This window comes from Zalophus californianus, chromosome 8, assembly GCF_009762305.2.
Source record: "Zalophus californianus isolate mZalCal1 chromosome 8, mZalCal1.pri.v2, whole genome shotgun sequence".
Taxonomy (NCBI): domain Eukaryota; kingdom Metazoa; phylum Chordata; class Mammalia; order Carnivora; family Otariidae; genus Zalophus; species Zalophus californianus.
The window spans coordinates 57,153,849-57,166,725 of record NC_045602.1 but is presented as its reverse complement, the minus strand read 5'-3'; the positions used below and the strand labels follow the sequence as shown (position 1 = coordinate 57,166,725).

The window sequence follows — 12,877 nt, the reverse complement described above, 5'->3', positions numbered from 1 at the left end:
GAAATAAAAGGTGGATAGGATAGATTGGGTAACTACTTCAGATAATTTGAAAGCACCAAAAGTTTAAAATACTGTATAAATGCAAAGTGGTATTTTCCAGATGCTGTTTTTAAATGGACATGGTAAATACCTTGACACTAACCCACTTTTACTGTTCTCTTCCAGTTTGTGAAGTGTGGATATGCAGGCTCTAACTTTCCAGAACACATCTTCCCAGCTTTGGTTGGAAGACCTATTATCAGATCAACCACCAAAGTGGGAAACATTGAAATCAAGGTAATATTTTATTTATTGATAAATGAGGATCAAAACTTGTGGGGTGTTCTTTGAATTAAGTAGTTTTAAGATACAATACCATGAAGAACAAACAGGCAGAATATCTTATATTTTCAATTTATATCAGCAGTTGAAGACACAAAAATTGAAATGCCATTACTGTCTGAATGGAGTAAAACTCTTATTAATAAGATTTTTATATTGATGTGACTATTGTATTAGGGACTTAAAGCCCTTATTACATATAATGTTTAAAAGAAATAAGCCTGATATTTTTATGTCTTTCAGTTCCATATGTTTTTCATTATATGTTAGTGTCTATTTGGGACCTAAGACTTTTCCTTCCTTCTCATGCCCTGATCCCTCCTACTTTTTAATGTAACTAGTCAGGAAAACACAGGCTATAAATCTTATTGGTTCCTTTTTTCACTAATATAGTAACTGATTTCCATAACGTACAGGAAGAAGCAGTGCAAGTCTTGAGTTGGCCTTGCATTATTTATCTTACTGTAAGGAGAGAGGAGGAAGGTTGTCATTGCCTACTCACTGTACTTAACATGAGAGACTGGACATTAAGGATGATAGATTTTTCTCCGTCCTAAAGGAATTGGAAATCAAGTGGGAATTACAATATTTTAAAAGAAAAAAATAGAATAATCAAAAGGACAGCGGTCACCAATTGACTTAAATTCTTAAGGTGGCCTAGGGATCAGATTATGAAAAATGCAGTCGAATTTAGGGGCCCTTTTATTGAATTATTTGTGAACCAGCTAGCATTGTTGGTGTCCTGTCTGGACAGTCTTTGGCAGAACTTCAGTTAGATTATGAGTCATTTGAAATACGAGTTAAGTGTACCTCTTTGGGATATTTGTTTGAGATATCTAGGAAGGTAGTAATAGCTAGGAGATATTTGCTACTTGGTAGCTCTCTGCTCTTGGTACTAGAGAATTGAGATACACAATGAATACAAATGTCAACTGAAACTGAGGTTCTGGGTTAAATTTTTAAAGACTTAAGGTAGTGAATGATTCTGGCCTCTGTTTTGTTATTTTACAATCAAATGGGACATTCGGTATGATAATTTTTTTCAAGGTCTTTTGGGAAATTTTGGGGATACCTTATTCTCTTTTTGTGAATGCCTTTCATTCTGATTGAATTTAATCTTAAATGAACGACTTAAAATTTAGCCGATACTTGTGATAAGGACAAGCTTTTTTAATGAAGTTGGAAGTCACACATTTTAGTCAGTATCAGGCTTTTAAAGAATGTCTCTTTTTTATATACTTTATGGATAATAACATTTTTGAGGTGTACAGATACATCATATATAACCATTTTATTCTCTAACATGGCACAAATGATTATGTACCTTTTCACTCCCACTTTCTTGCTTTTTAAGGCCAAGTGATAGAAATGAAACTAGTCTATATCCTAAGACATTTTTGCTAAGGAATTCCCCAGTAGCATTTGCTTGTATGGTTTGTCATTCTGTGTTCTCTTGGCTCAGTTCTGTTCAATCTGCTCAACCTTTTAAGTCTCTCTAGTTAATTTATTCTTCAAGTAGAAAATAGTAAAAGAAATCTGTGTCAAATTTAACTTGACTAGTAGAGCTTAGAAAAAAACCACTCTAAACTCACCCTCTACCTACTCAGCTAGACCTTTTCTGTTATTTAATTTCCTTAATTAAGGTTCTTAAATTCAGTAATGAATTAAAGAAACTTGACTTTTTGGAATTCCTATGCCTAGTGGATTGACTTATACTTTGTGTTTTGTTAGCTGAAATGTGATAGACTAAAAACTGGAAATTTAAATTGTTTAATGAGTTAATTTTCATTCAGGAGTAATAACTGTCCATGTTAATTTGGCCCTAATTATTAACTCCGTAAAATATAGTACTGCATCTGACCTCTACCTAATTTGTCTCTATTGCTTGTATGTTTAAAAATTTCAGTGAGGATTTTATTTAGGCCTTTTCTGACTCTTACTTCTACCTTCTCTTTCTTCACCTTTCTTGACCTGTTGAAGTAGAATAACAAAAAGATGGTAAGTGAGGTTACACACATGCTCTCTGTTTGTTTTCCACTTTTGCTTGATGGAACAGTAGTTGTTGTTTTGTGTCCCTGTAGTATTGGGGAGGGGGGCAATTCCATATTTTAATTTTAAGTACTTTGATTTTTAACCTTTTCCATTGCTTCAATTTGGTAGCAACTAATTAAGTCCTATACTTTCCTGATTGCATACAATGGACCAAACCAGAACTAATTACTAACATAGTTTTGAATTGTTTTCCTTGTGTTTCTTGTAGATAAATGTTATAATTAAAATGGAATGTGGTGTGCATAATATTAGAAACCAAGTAGCTTTATTTAGAATATGTGTGATCCAGAGAATTGGGGTGAAGTTGTTACATTTGGATAAATCAGTTTTATTGATCAATGTTAAATCGAACATTGCCTATCATAGTCTGTATGTATTTGCATCCAGTCGGGTAGCAAATGTGTAATAAACTGAGTAAAACTTTAATATGCCAATAACTATAGATAGTAAGGGAGGAAAAGAGATTGACTTGTTTCCTATACCATTTTTATTGATGAGCAGATTTTTACAACATTATCTGAGGATAAATAAGAAAAATGTGAAAGTCTTATAAGACTTTTCCATAAACAGCAGATCTTCCCCCTAAATAAATAACATTGTGTGGCCCCTTTTTCTTTTGAACTAAAGTGCGGGGCACATCCCAGACAATGCACTCTTCTTTATATTTTTCTGTGACAGTCCTTAAGTGCTTCAATAGTAGGTATTTTCAGGTTTGTGTGTTTTTGATATTATTTGTAAGCAGTTTTGACAAAGATGAGGCGTTTCTAGTGATTTATATTTTAATTAGTAAGAGTATCTTTGTGGAGTTTTCTTTTGGATAAATGAAAACATTTAAATCTGGAAATTCCTGTATTTATACTAAATAAAAGATCATGCATTAGTCTTAAAATCTTGAGATTAAGTGTATACTTTCAGAGAACAGCGTAGGCTTTATTAACAAACTTTTTTAATGGAATTTCCTTCTTAAGGATTTAATTGTGGTTTTAAAGTATGTTCACTCTGTTTTCCAATTTGAGGTGACATTGTTCAGAATAATTCTTGGCAAATATAATCTACACTGCCTGCTTTTCATAAAAGATAAATGCTTTTGAAAGAGCATCTCAGACAGTTACTGTGATTTCTCATTCTCTTAGGTAACAGGTGGTAGTTCAGACTTGAAGTCCAGGGATGAGGTGGGTGGTAAAAATCTAAGGTTCTGAGGTATGAGGGCAAGTTACATAAAGCTCTTGGCATTTATAGTTCTGGGAAGTTGAAATGTTCTAGGGAAGATTATATGTTTTATGATTTTTTAAATTAAAGTTTTAGATACAGATAAATATTTTAACTGTCCTTCCTCTTTGTTCAGAGGGATTGTAAAATATTCAGTGCCAGATGTTTCTTTCAGTTAATTCTTTATAGTATGTATGCTCTAGAAGTAGATAGATGAGGCTTTTATTTTGAGTTGGTATTGGGTCAGACATATGTAAATCCCTATTCTTGCATGGAAATAAAAGTAAATATTCTGATGAAATCAAATCAGACTTATTGTAAATTTGATGAACTATAGTTGTGAATGTATATTGATTATATAAGCCATCTAATTAATTTATTAACTTTGTACAACACATAGAATGATACATTCTAGAGGAAAGTAAGTAACAAAATTGTGTTTTATATTTGTTAATGGTTAAAAGTAATGTGTGTTCTTGTAGGTATAGATTCCCCCCTAATTTTTTATTAAATATTTAGAACGTATAACAAAGTTGAACGAATTTTACAGTGAAACCCATACACCCATCACCTAGATTCTGACATTAATATTTACTCTACTGACATATTACATATTTATTCATCCCTCTATTAATCTATCTCATTTTTTGGTGTATTTCAAAGTATCAATGTACTTCTAAAGTAATTCAACATATGTATGTCATTGACTAGAATTCACAGATGCAGATTTTTAATTTTCCATTTTCCTATCAGATGATTTTAAACAGTTAATGTTTAAGAAATTTGAATATTTAAGTTATGGTAAATTAACTTTATAAGAAATTAGTTGCAACAGAGAAGTTTTCGTGAACGTTTCTGGCATCTGCTTTAACTTTGTTTTTCCTTTTTGTTGTTGCTTTCAGTGGATTTTCCAGAAATCTTTTTTTGAGCCCTCACCCTGGTTTACCTCTGATCTTTTTTTAAATTGTTATTTTTAAAAGTTTTAAACTCATATATATTTAAACCTTATTTTGAGACATTTTATGTTAATGTTTCTCATTTCCTCATGTTTTAGATTTATGGTATTGTAGCAAACAGTAGCTATTTCTGATAGCTTTTTTAAGTTGAATTTATCAGTATATGTAGAAGTCAGGATTATTTCATATCTTGACTAGCTGACTTTTAAAATAAGCTTAAATTCTATGACATCATTAGCCTTATTATACATACAAAATTTGACTTTTCAAATGTGGGTCATCTTAAGTATGCTCTCCTTGGAGACAAGACTTGTGAGTACTCTGCTTCTTGTGTGCTAGCATAGTTTTCCAGTATTATACTTTAAGGTTGGAAATGTTGCTCATGAGCTAATTTTTAAAAATTGTTTCCCTGTGTTTTAATTTTTGGTGTCTCTACAAATTTCCATTGATCTTGGTGAGGCATATATAGAGACTTAATTTCAATTCTGAGGCATGTGCAGGTAGAAATTTGTGAAATTTGCAAGTTATGTGGTGCATATCTACATTATTACAATATAATAAAGAATCATTTACTTTTTAACTTCTTTCATTATGCTTTGTAGTACATTAAGACGTATCATTTACACTTACCATTTCAATATTTAGTACAAAGAACTGTGCTGCATGCATTGAGCATTTTTCTACAAGTTTTTTTTTTCCCTGATGTGCTATTTCACATATCACAGGCCTTATTTTTTGAACATTTGAGCAAAAGAAACAGATGAAACCTCATACAAAACCCTCCAAAATATGAAAATGTGGGGTTTATTTGTGCTAATGCTCTTCTTTTGGAAACATTTGTATTAAAGGTAAGGTCCATTTATTGATTTAACCCACGTTGTACATAAGAATTTTTATTATTCATGATTAAACTTTCCAAGGCATTGTTCTTGAAAGAAAAGATTTTTTAAACTTGTGGAATGAAGAACTTTATCTGAAAGTGCCAGAAAAATTAAAATTAAATTATTCCCAAGTTTTCCAAAATGTCATGGGAATGTAATTTTCTGAAGATATTTTATGCAAAAATTTGGCCTAAAGCCTTGATATTCTAATTTTCTAGGATCTTATGGTCGGTGATGAAGCAAGTGAATTACGCTCAATGTTAGAAGTTAACTACCCTATGGAAAATGGCATAGTACGAAATTGGGATGACATGAAGCATCTGTGGGATTATACATTTGGACCAGAGAAACTTAACATAGATACCAGAAATTGTAAAATCTTACTCACAGAACCTCCCATGAACCCAACCAAAAACAGAGAGAAGATCGTAGAGGTAAGTGTTTAAATGGGATGTGTATGTATGTGTTTCTGTGATGTGACATTATAGCAGATGTTCTTCCTTTTACCATTGTTAAGGATAAAAGGAATGAAAATAATTGCCCCCCCCCATCCTATTTACTGAGCACCTAACTAGTCATTATTTCTAAATAGGCTATATCAGTAAACAAAACCAAGTCCTGCTGCCATGGAACTTATTTTTCTGGCAGGTGACACCCACCCCCCACCCCCACCCCACCCCTGCCACCCACAAAGTGAGTTAATTGAATGGTTTGTTAGAAGATAATAGATGCTAAAGAGGGGGAGAGAGCAGGTTTAGGGGGTTGCGGGGGTTATATTTTTCATAGGGTGTGAGAGTAGGCTTCTGAGAGAAGGTGATATTTAAAGAATAAGGGAATCAGCCGGGATATGTGGGGGGAAAGCATTCCAGACAAAGGAAGTAGCTAGGCAGTGTGAAGGTCTTAAAATGGGAACAAGCCTGGTGTATTAGAGAGTCAGCAAGGAAGCCAGTGTGGGAGAGCAACGGGATGAGGTCAGGATAATCTAGGGCCTTGCAGGCCCTTAAAGACAGTTATTCTACTCTGAGCGAAATGTCCCCTCTGGGTTAGGGACATGCTCCAGTTTAGGTTTCTGTGGCCGCTGTGTTGTGAGTAGACCATAAGGAGGCAAGGGTGGAAGAAAGACCAGTTTGAAGACTTTCAGTTATCTAGGCAAAAGATAATGATGGTTAGGATTAGGGGTAATAACAGCAGAGGTAAAGAGAAGTGGCCAGACTAAATCTGTTTTGAAGGTAGGGCCAAAGCATTTTGTAATGCTTTAAATATGGGTAATAGAGGGGAGAGTCAGGGATGACTCCAAAGGTTTTGGCTTGGGCACCTGGAGGATGACATTACCATCAACTGAGATGGGAAAAGACTGAGATAAGTAGAACAGGATTTGAGGGGAGTGGATCAGGAGTTCAGTTTTGGGGGCCCCTGGGTGGCTCAGTCGTTAAGCGTCTGCCTTCAGCTCAGGTCATGATCCCAGGGTCCTGGAATCGAGCCCCGCATCGGGCTCCCTGCTCAGCGGGGAGTCTGCTTCTCCTTCTCCCACTCCCCCTGCTTGTGTTCCCTCTCTTGCTGTGCCTCTCTCTGTCAAATAAATAAAATCCTTTAAAAAAAAAAAAGTTCAGTTTTGGACATGGTAGGCCCGCATTAGACGTCCAATCAAAAATGTCAGGGAGATAGAAGTATTCCCCACTTTTCAAAAGTTCATGTTATGCCACTTCACTTTTACCAAAGACCTACATTAGTACCCGTTTTCACTAATTGAAGGAGGCCAGAGGAGGATTTTCACTTGTTTGAAAAGGGGGGACAAGCGAAAACTGCATTCAGCATTTGTTTTGCAGCGAGCTGTTAGAGGCAGCGTGCACCCAGAGCAGCAAGAGGGGCCCCGCCAAACTTGTACCCCGGAACTATACTCAGCATCAAGGCGCCATAGCTTTGAACTGTGTCTGTGAACATCTGTGCTTTATCTCGTTTTATTCTGTGCATCCATTAGCACGATGTGTCCAAAAAAAGCCTAAGAGAGGTTATTTTTGGGGTTTGGGAACACTGAGTTTTCCATATAAACTAATGGTAACTGCTTCTTTGATTTACAACATTTGAGCTTTACCTAAGATTTCCATATGAATGCTCTACTTTTCGGATAGCAGGGAAACCTGTAAAAGATGAAGTTCAGGAGAAAAGTCTGAGGCTGGAGATAGAAACTTGGGAGTCATCAGGATATAGATAATCCGTTCACCAGGAAAATGGGAGCAGACAGTGATGAGAAGGCTAAGGACCAGGGAGGTGGGAGTTAGCGAGAGGAGCTTGAAGGGCTCTAAGGGAAGCAGGTACGGAAAGCAAGAAGTCTGCATTCTTCATAGTTTAGATAAGTAACTTTCCAAGGTTCTCTTTCATTATATTTTGTTTTATATGAGGTAGGAACTGTATGTCTTTGTCTTTTGTTATATATGAGGTAAAAACTTAGAATAATTTTTTCTGTCTTAGTAGCTTTGCAGATACTACTTAACGTAAATAATTCTGTTTTACTCTATGACCATATTTCGGTGTTGATGGAAATTTTGGAAGGATTTTAGAAAAGATTGTTGCTAGACAATATTTTTTAATTCTGGATTAAAACTCAAGTTTTATGTTAAGTGTTTTAAAAATTTAAGATCCTGGTTTTAGTTACAAAATCCATGTCATTCCTTATGGCTTATATCTTACTATTTCCCCCTCCGGAGCAGCCCTAGAGCTGTGACACATGGCCCTTGTTATATTAGTTCATATTTTAGTTGCAACTTACTCTTTCTAAATGACTTATAACTACTAATACTTTGTGATGGATAAGTAGTCATTTATAATGGTATTTATTTTTAGCAGTGCATTGTAAAATCAGAGTAGAGGTACTTTTGTATTAAACCAAAAGGTTCCTTCTACATGTGGATACCTCTTTAGGAAAGCAACGCAACATCAGAATGAAAACCAAGTTTCCTTTCAGATGAAAAGTTAGGGAGATGACGTTATACCTGGGTACCTCTTCCACTAGCCAGCTATTTGACTAGGGCATGTATTTATTTATTTTTAATCTGCTAGAATGACAAGAATTGTTCTCATGTGCTATAAGGTCTCACCTTATTTTAATACTCTTTTACGTGCAGGTGCAAATTTGGCTGTGACTGATAATGCCCTACTTTAATCTCATCCAGAAAGTTGATTGAGTACTACAATTACTTTCTAATTATCTTAAAAATAAAAACAAATTCTAATGGACTTTCAAGATGACAAACGCAAATACAGCTTCACTCTTCTGTTTTCTCCCCTGTGGTGGGGAAATAAAGGATGATGGAATAGAATACTGGGTAGAATATCTAGTTGCTTAATTGATGAATATGTGTTTCAGAGTAATAACATTTAAATCCTATGTAATTCTCATTGTGATCAGTTACAACATTTCTAAGTGTCTAGATTTACAGAGTGGTAGTCAGCCCTGCCAGTCAAGGAGTGCTCACTGTAGATGACAGAAAAAGTCCTACAGGATGTTCCCAGCCCACCTGGACTACAGAGAATGAGCATGGTTGTGAATAGGGAGGGCACAAGGAGACTCGTCCCTTTATTGTAGCTGGAGCATGGCGCCACAGCTGGGGCTCAAGCTGGAAGGGTGGGCAGAACAGCTAGGCAGTTTCTGTATCTGCCAGCATTCAGGAATTACTGCATATATTTTTGTCTTCCTGCCCTGCTGGTTCACTACTTTCTTTCTTTCTTTCTTTCTTTCTTTCTTTCTTTCTTCTTTTTTTTAACTGTTGGAGGTAGAACTCCAGTCTTGGCGCAGGTTAGGGGAGAGGGGCCAGCAGTTAAGCAATTTCTGTAGTTCGTCCTTGAATTAAAAGATATTTTCATTAAGGGACATCATTAAGAAAGGCTTGTTCAAATGCAGAAATCTTTCTTCCACTCTAGCCATTAATTAAAACATTCAAAAATCTTTGCTTTGTAGCACCTATGAAATACTTGAGGACTCTATATATCCAAAAATCTCTTCCCTACAGTAGAGCTCTGTGACAGCTGAGGAGAATGAAGGACTCTTTTAGGTCCCTTTTGATTCTATTTTGGCAACTAATCTACTCTGTGACCATCAAGAAAGCATAAAAATATTTACTATGTAACTTCTAAATACCAGCATTTCTTTCTTTCCTTTTGCATTTTCAGGTAATGTTTGAAACTTACCAGTTTTCTGGCGTGTATGTAGCTATCCAGGCAGTTCTGACTTTGTATGCTCAAGGTAGGTGAAACTTAACTTTTAGAATAATCAGTTCAGCAGACATTAAGTGCATTTTATTTGAGTTTTCAATAGTTGGAAATCCCAGAAAAGCACAGTATTTATATATTTATTTAAATATTTAAAAATATTCAAATATTTTCATAATTTCTAAAATTTGTAAAATAAAATATCACACATATTTTTATTTCCTTCATTAAGCAGTGAAGGACAAGGTAAAAAGAGAACTCAATTTTTAAAAAGGAGATTCTCTCTTAGACTATTTTAAAGTAAAAATTTTTTATGCAGTGAAGAACGAACATGGAATTTGTCCTTAGAATTGTCAGAGTCGGGGCACCTGGGTGGCTCAGTCTGTTAAACATCTGCCTTTGGCTTAGGTCATGATCCCAGGGTCCTGGGATCAAGTCCAGCATCGGGCTCCCTGCTCAGCGGGGAGTCTGCTTCTCCCTCTGCCTGCCGCTCGCCCTGTTTGTGCTCTCTCCCTCGCTCACTGTCTCTCTCTCAAATAAATAAAATCTTAAAAAAAATTAAAAAAGAATTGGCAGAGTTAAAAAAATATATATATAGAAGTCCAAAAAGGTTGGTATAAAATCACACTTGTTGTATACATAGTAGAGGGGAAGGTAGACATTTGGAAGTGCCTTCCTAACTTTTATGTTTTGTTGGTGCTGCCATTAGTAACTGCCTTCCTTTCTATTGAGAATAAAAATTAGCCGTGTGGGGAGAGCTCTTTCTAATCTGATCGTCTTATTAAGAGAATTTATGGGGCTGTCAGATATGTGCCACACAGCCTGTTAGGCACTTAAAATGTGAAGATTCCCTCAAAAAATTTAGAGTCTGTTCGGGAAAAAGATACAAAACAGATAATTTTGACCCAGCATGGCAGAGACAGTTTCTGAAGGAGGTGATACCTGAGCTAAGTCTTCAGCCTTAGTAGTTAGCTGTGTGTATGACATAGTACTTAGAAAACTCACTTTAATACTGTGGTGACCCATCTAATTCTAAACATGGATTAGTAAAAATCACCTTGTAAAAATATACATTGACTCATTAAATTGTCTTCAGTACTACATCTAGATACTTAGGAAATACCTGGGGGAATTAAATTTTCAAAGAAGCTTTGTTCATTCACAGAGTGGAATGTACCTTGTACTGTGTTTAGTGCAGAGGATGTGGCAGTGAGTAAGCTAGACGTGGTCTTCTTGACCTTAAGGTGATTGTATTCCAGCTGTGAATAATTTTCTTTTGAAGAAGGAACTAAAAATCACTTGTTACTTTGCAAGGAGTGTTTACCTGCACCGAGGTAATTTTATTTCATTTTTAGAAATTATTTTAGAAAATACTTTGGAAAAAAATAGATATTAAAAATTTTGAATCTAAGCTTTGAAACTGGTAATAGTGATTTTGTTTAGGTGGTGAGGATGGACAGTTCTGTTGAAGTGAATTTTTGTTTAAATTGTATTTGAATAAAACTGACCTTAATGGATTTTTCTAGCAGTATTCATACATTTATTTTCATCCAGTGAGAAGATACCCTCTTTTAATTCCTGATATTTAATCATTTTTTGTTTAACTGTTGAATGCTTAATTTTGACAAATGATAGTCCAGTAAAAATCAAAAGAACTCTGACCCACTGTGAAATTCTCCTTCTAAACAAGGTGGCTAGGGCTACCAGTTAAACAAAGGTAGGAAGAAGCACTCAGAGCCATGGGAAGGGTTGTGAATAAGAGAAGTGACACGGTGAGTTAGGAAGCTATGTTTGCCTGCATGCTACAGACAGGATTGAAGGGAATAACTGGAATTAGGGAATCTGGAGGTTAGAGTTGTCAGGAAAGGTGTAAGGAAAGGTATGAATTCGATTGAATCTTAAAGAATCCATAGGAATCGAAGTGGAAAGAATGGATACTCCAGTGACAAAAATGGTATGGCAGTGGAAATGGGTCAGATGTGTACAGGGAAAGGCTAGTCTGTAATCTGGTGGGAGTGGGAGAAAATAAACTGCAGTTGGATGGGAAGGTCTGTTTGGAAAATAAAATGTCAATCTCGGCTTTAGTTGATATTACTGGGAGTGTTTTTGAATTAATGATGTGGATTCCTCTATTTTGCAATGAAATGTTTCTTGTTGAAAGGAATGTGGCATTAAAGGCAGTAGATGGTTTTTATGAAGCTTTTTGTGAAGATTTATATACACCATCAATCATGGAAAGACATTATGTCAGCTTCAAAAGGAGGTAGATTGAATAAATGTATCAAAGATAAATCATTATGATGAAATACTGCAGTGCATTCAAGTTTGTATTAAGAAAGGGAGAGAGCCTATTCAGGGATGTGAAAATGATAAAATAATGGTTAAGAAAGTTACAGACATTGTGTATTCTATAAGGTTAAATTTTTTTGGTTAAAGCATTAGACTATTGGGGGGTGGGAGGGATGGGGTGGCTGGGTGATAGACACTGGGTAGGGTATGTGCTATGGTGAGCTCTGAATTGTGTTAAGACTGATGAATCACAGATCTGTACCTCTGAGACAAATAATACATTATATGTTAAAAAAAAAAAAAAGGATAGGAGGAGAAGAATGAAGGGGGGGAAATCGGAGGGGGAGATGAACCATGAGAGACTATGGACTCTGAAAAACAAACAGGGTTCTAGAGGGGACGGGGTGGGGGGATGGGTTAGCCTGGTGATGGGTATTAAAGAGGGCACGTTCTGCATGGAGCACTGGGTGTTACACGCAAACAATGAATCATGGAACACTACATCAAAAACTAATGATGTAATGTATGGTGATTAACATAATAAAAACATTATTAGACTATTAACTATTACAAAATTTGAGTTCAAAAAAGTTTTGTTTTAATTAACCCTAGTGCAGAAGGTAACTTTTGCAGTCATTTGTACTTTAAATAGTATGTATGGGAAACAAGGCAGCTTCTTTGCTGTTCTTTTATTATAAGGTTTAACTGATACTCTTTCTGGTTTCTGGTGAATAATTGAAGTGATCCTTTGGCTAGCCAAGATTAATTGTTCTCAAATTTCCAGCTATCTAGTATCAATAGGAATTTTTCCAAACCCAGTTTTGAATATATATTATATGACAAAAATAATAAGTACATTATTTCAACAAGTTCACTATCAACTTGTATAGTTTTTATCTCTCACAATCGTTTTCCTAAAAGTTACCATGATGCTTTAGAAAATTTTACTTCAGGGAAATTCAG

At 35.3% G+C, this 12,877-nt stretch overlaps 1 protein-coding gene across 2 annotated transcripts in view; it reads left to right on the top strand.

Moving 5' to 3' along the window:
• The window catches only part of ACTR2 (actin related protein 2), a 37,530-nt gene that overhangs the window by 6,897 nt on the left and 17,756 nt on the right, over positions 1–12,877 (top strand). The window contains exons 2-5 of one of the 2 annotated variants that reach the window (XM_027621461.2): positions 166–276; positions 2,305–2,319; positions 5,638–5,853; positions 9,587–9,659. In XM_027621461.2, coding sequence (XP_027477262.1) covers positions 166–276; positions 2,305–2,319; positions 5,638–5,853; positions 9,587–9,659 — 415 coding nt within the window. The remainder of the gene's footprint in view (positions 1–165; positions 277–2,304; positions 2,320–5,637; positions 5,854–9,586; positions 9,660–12,877) is intronic. The other variant, XM_027621463.2, reaches the window with a different exon arrangement.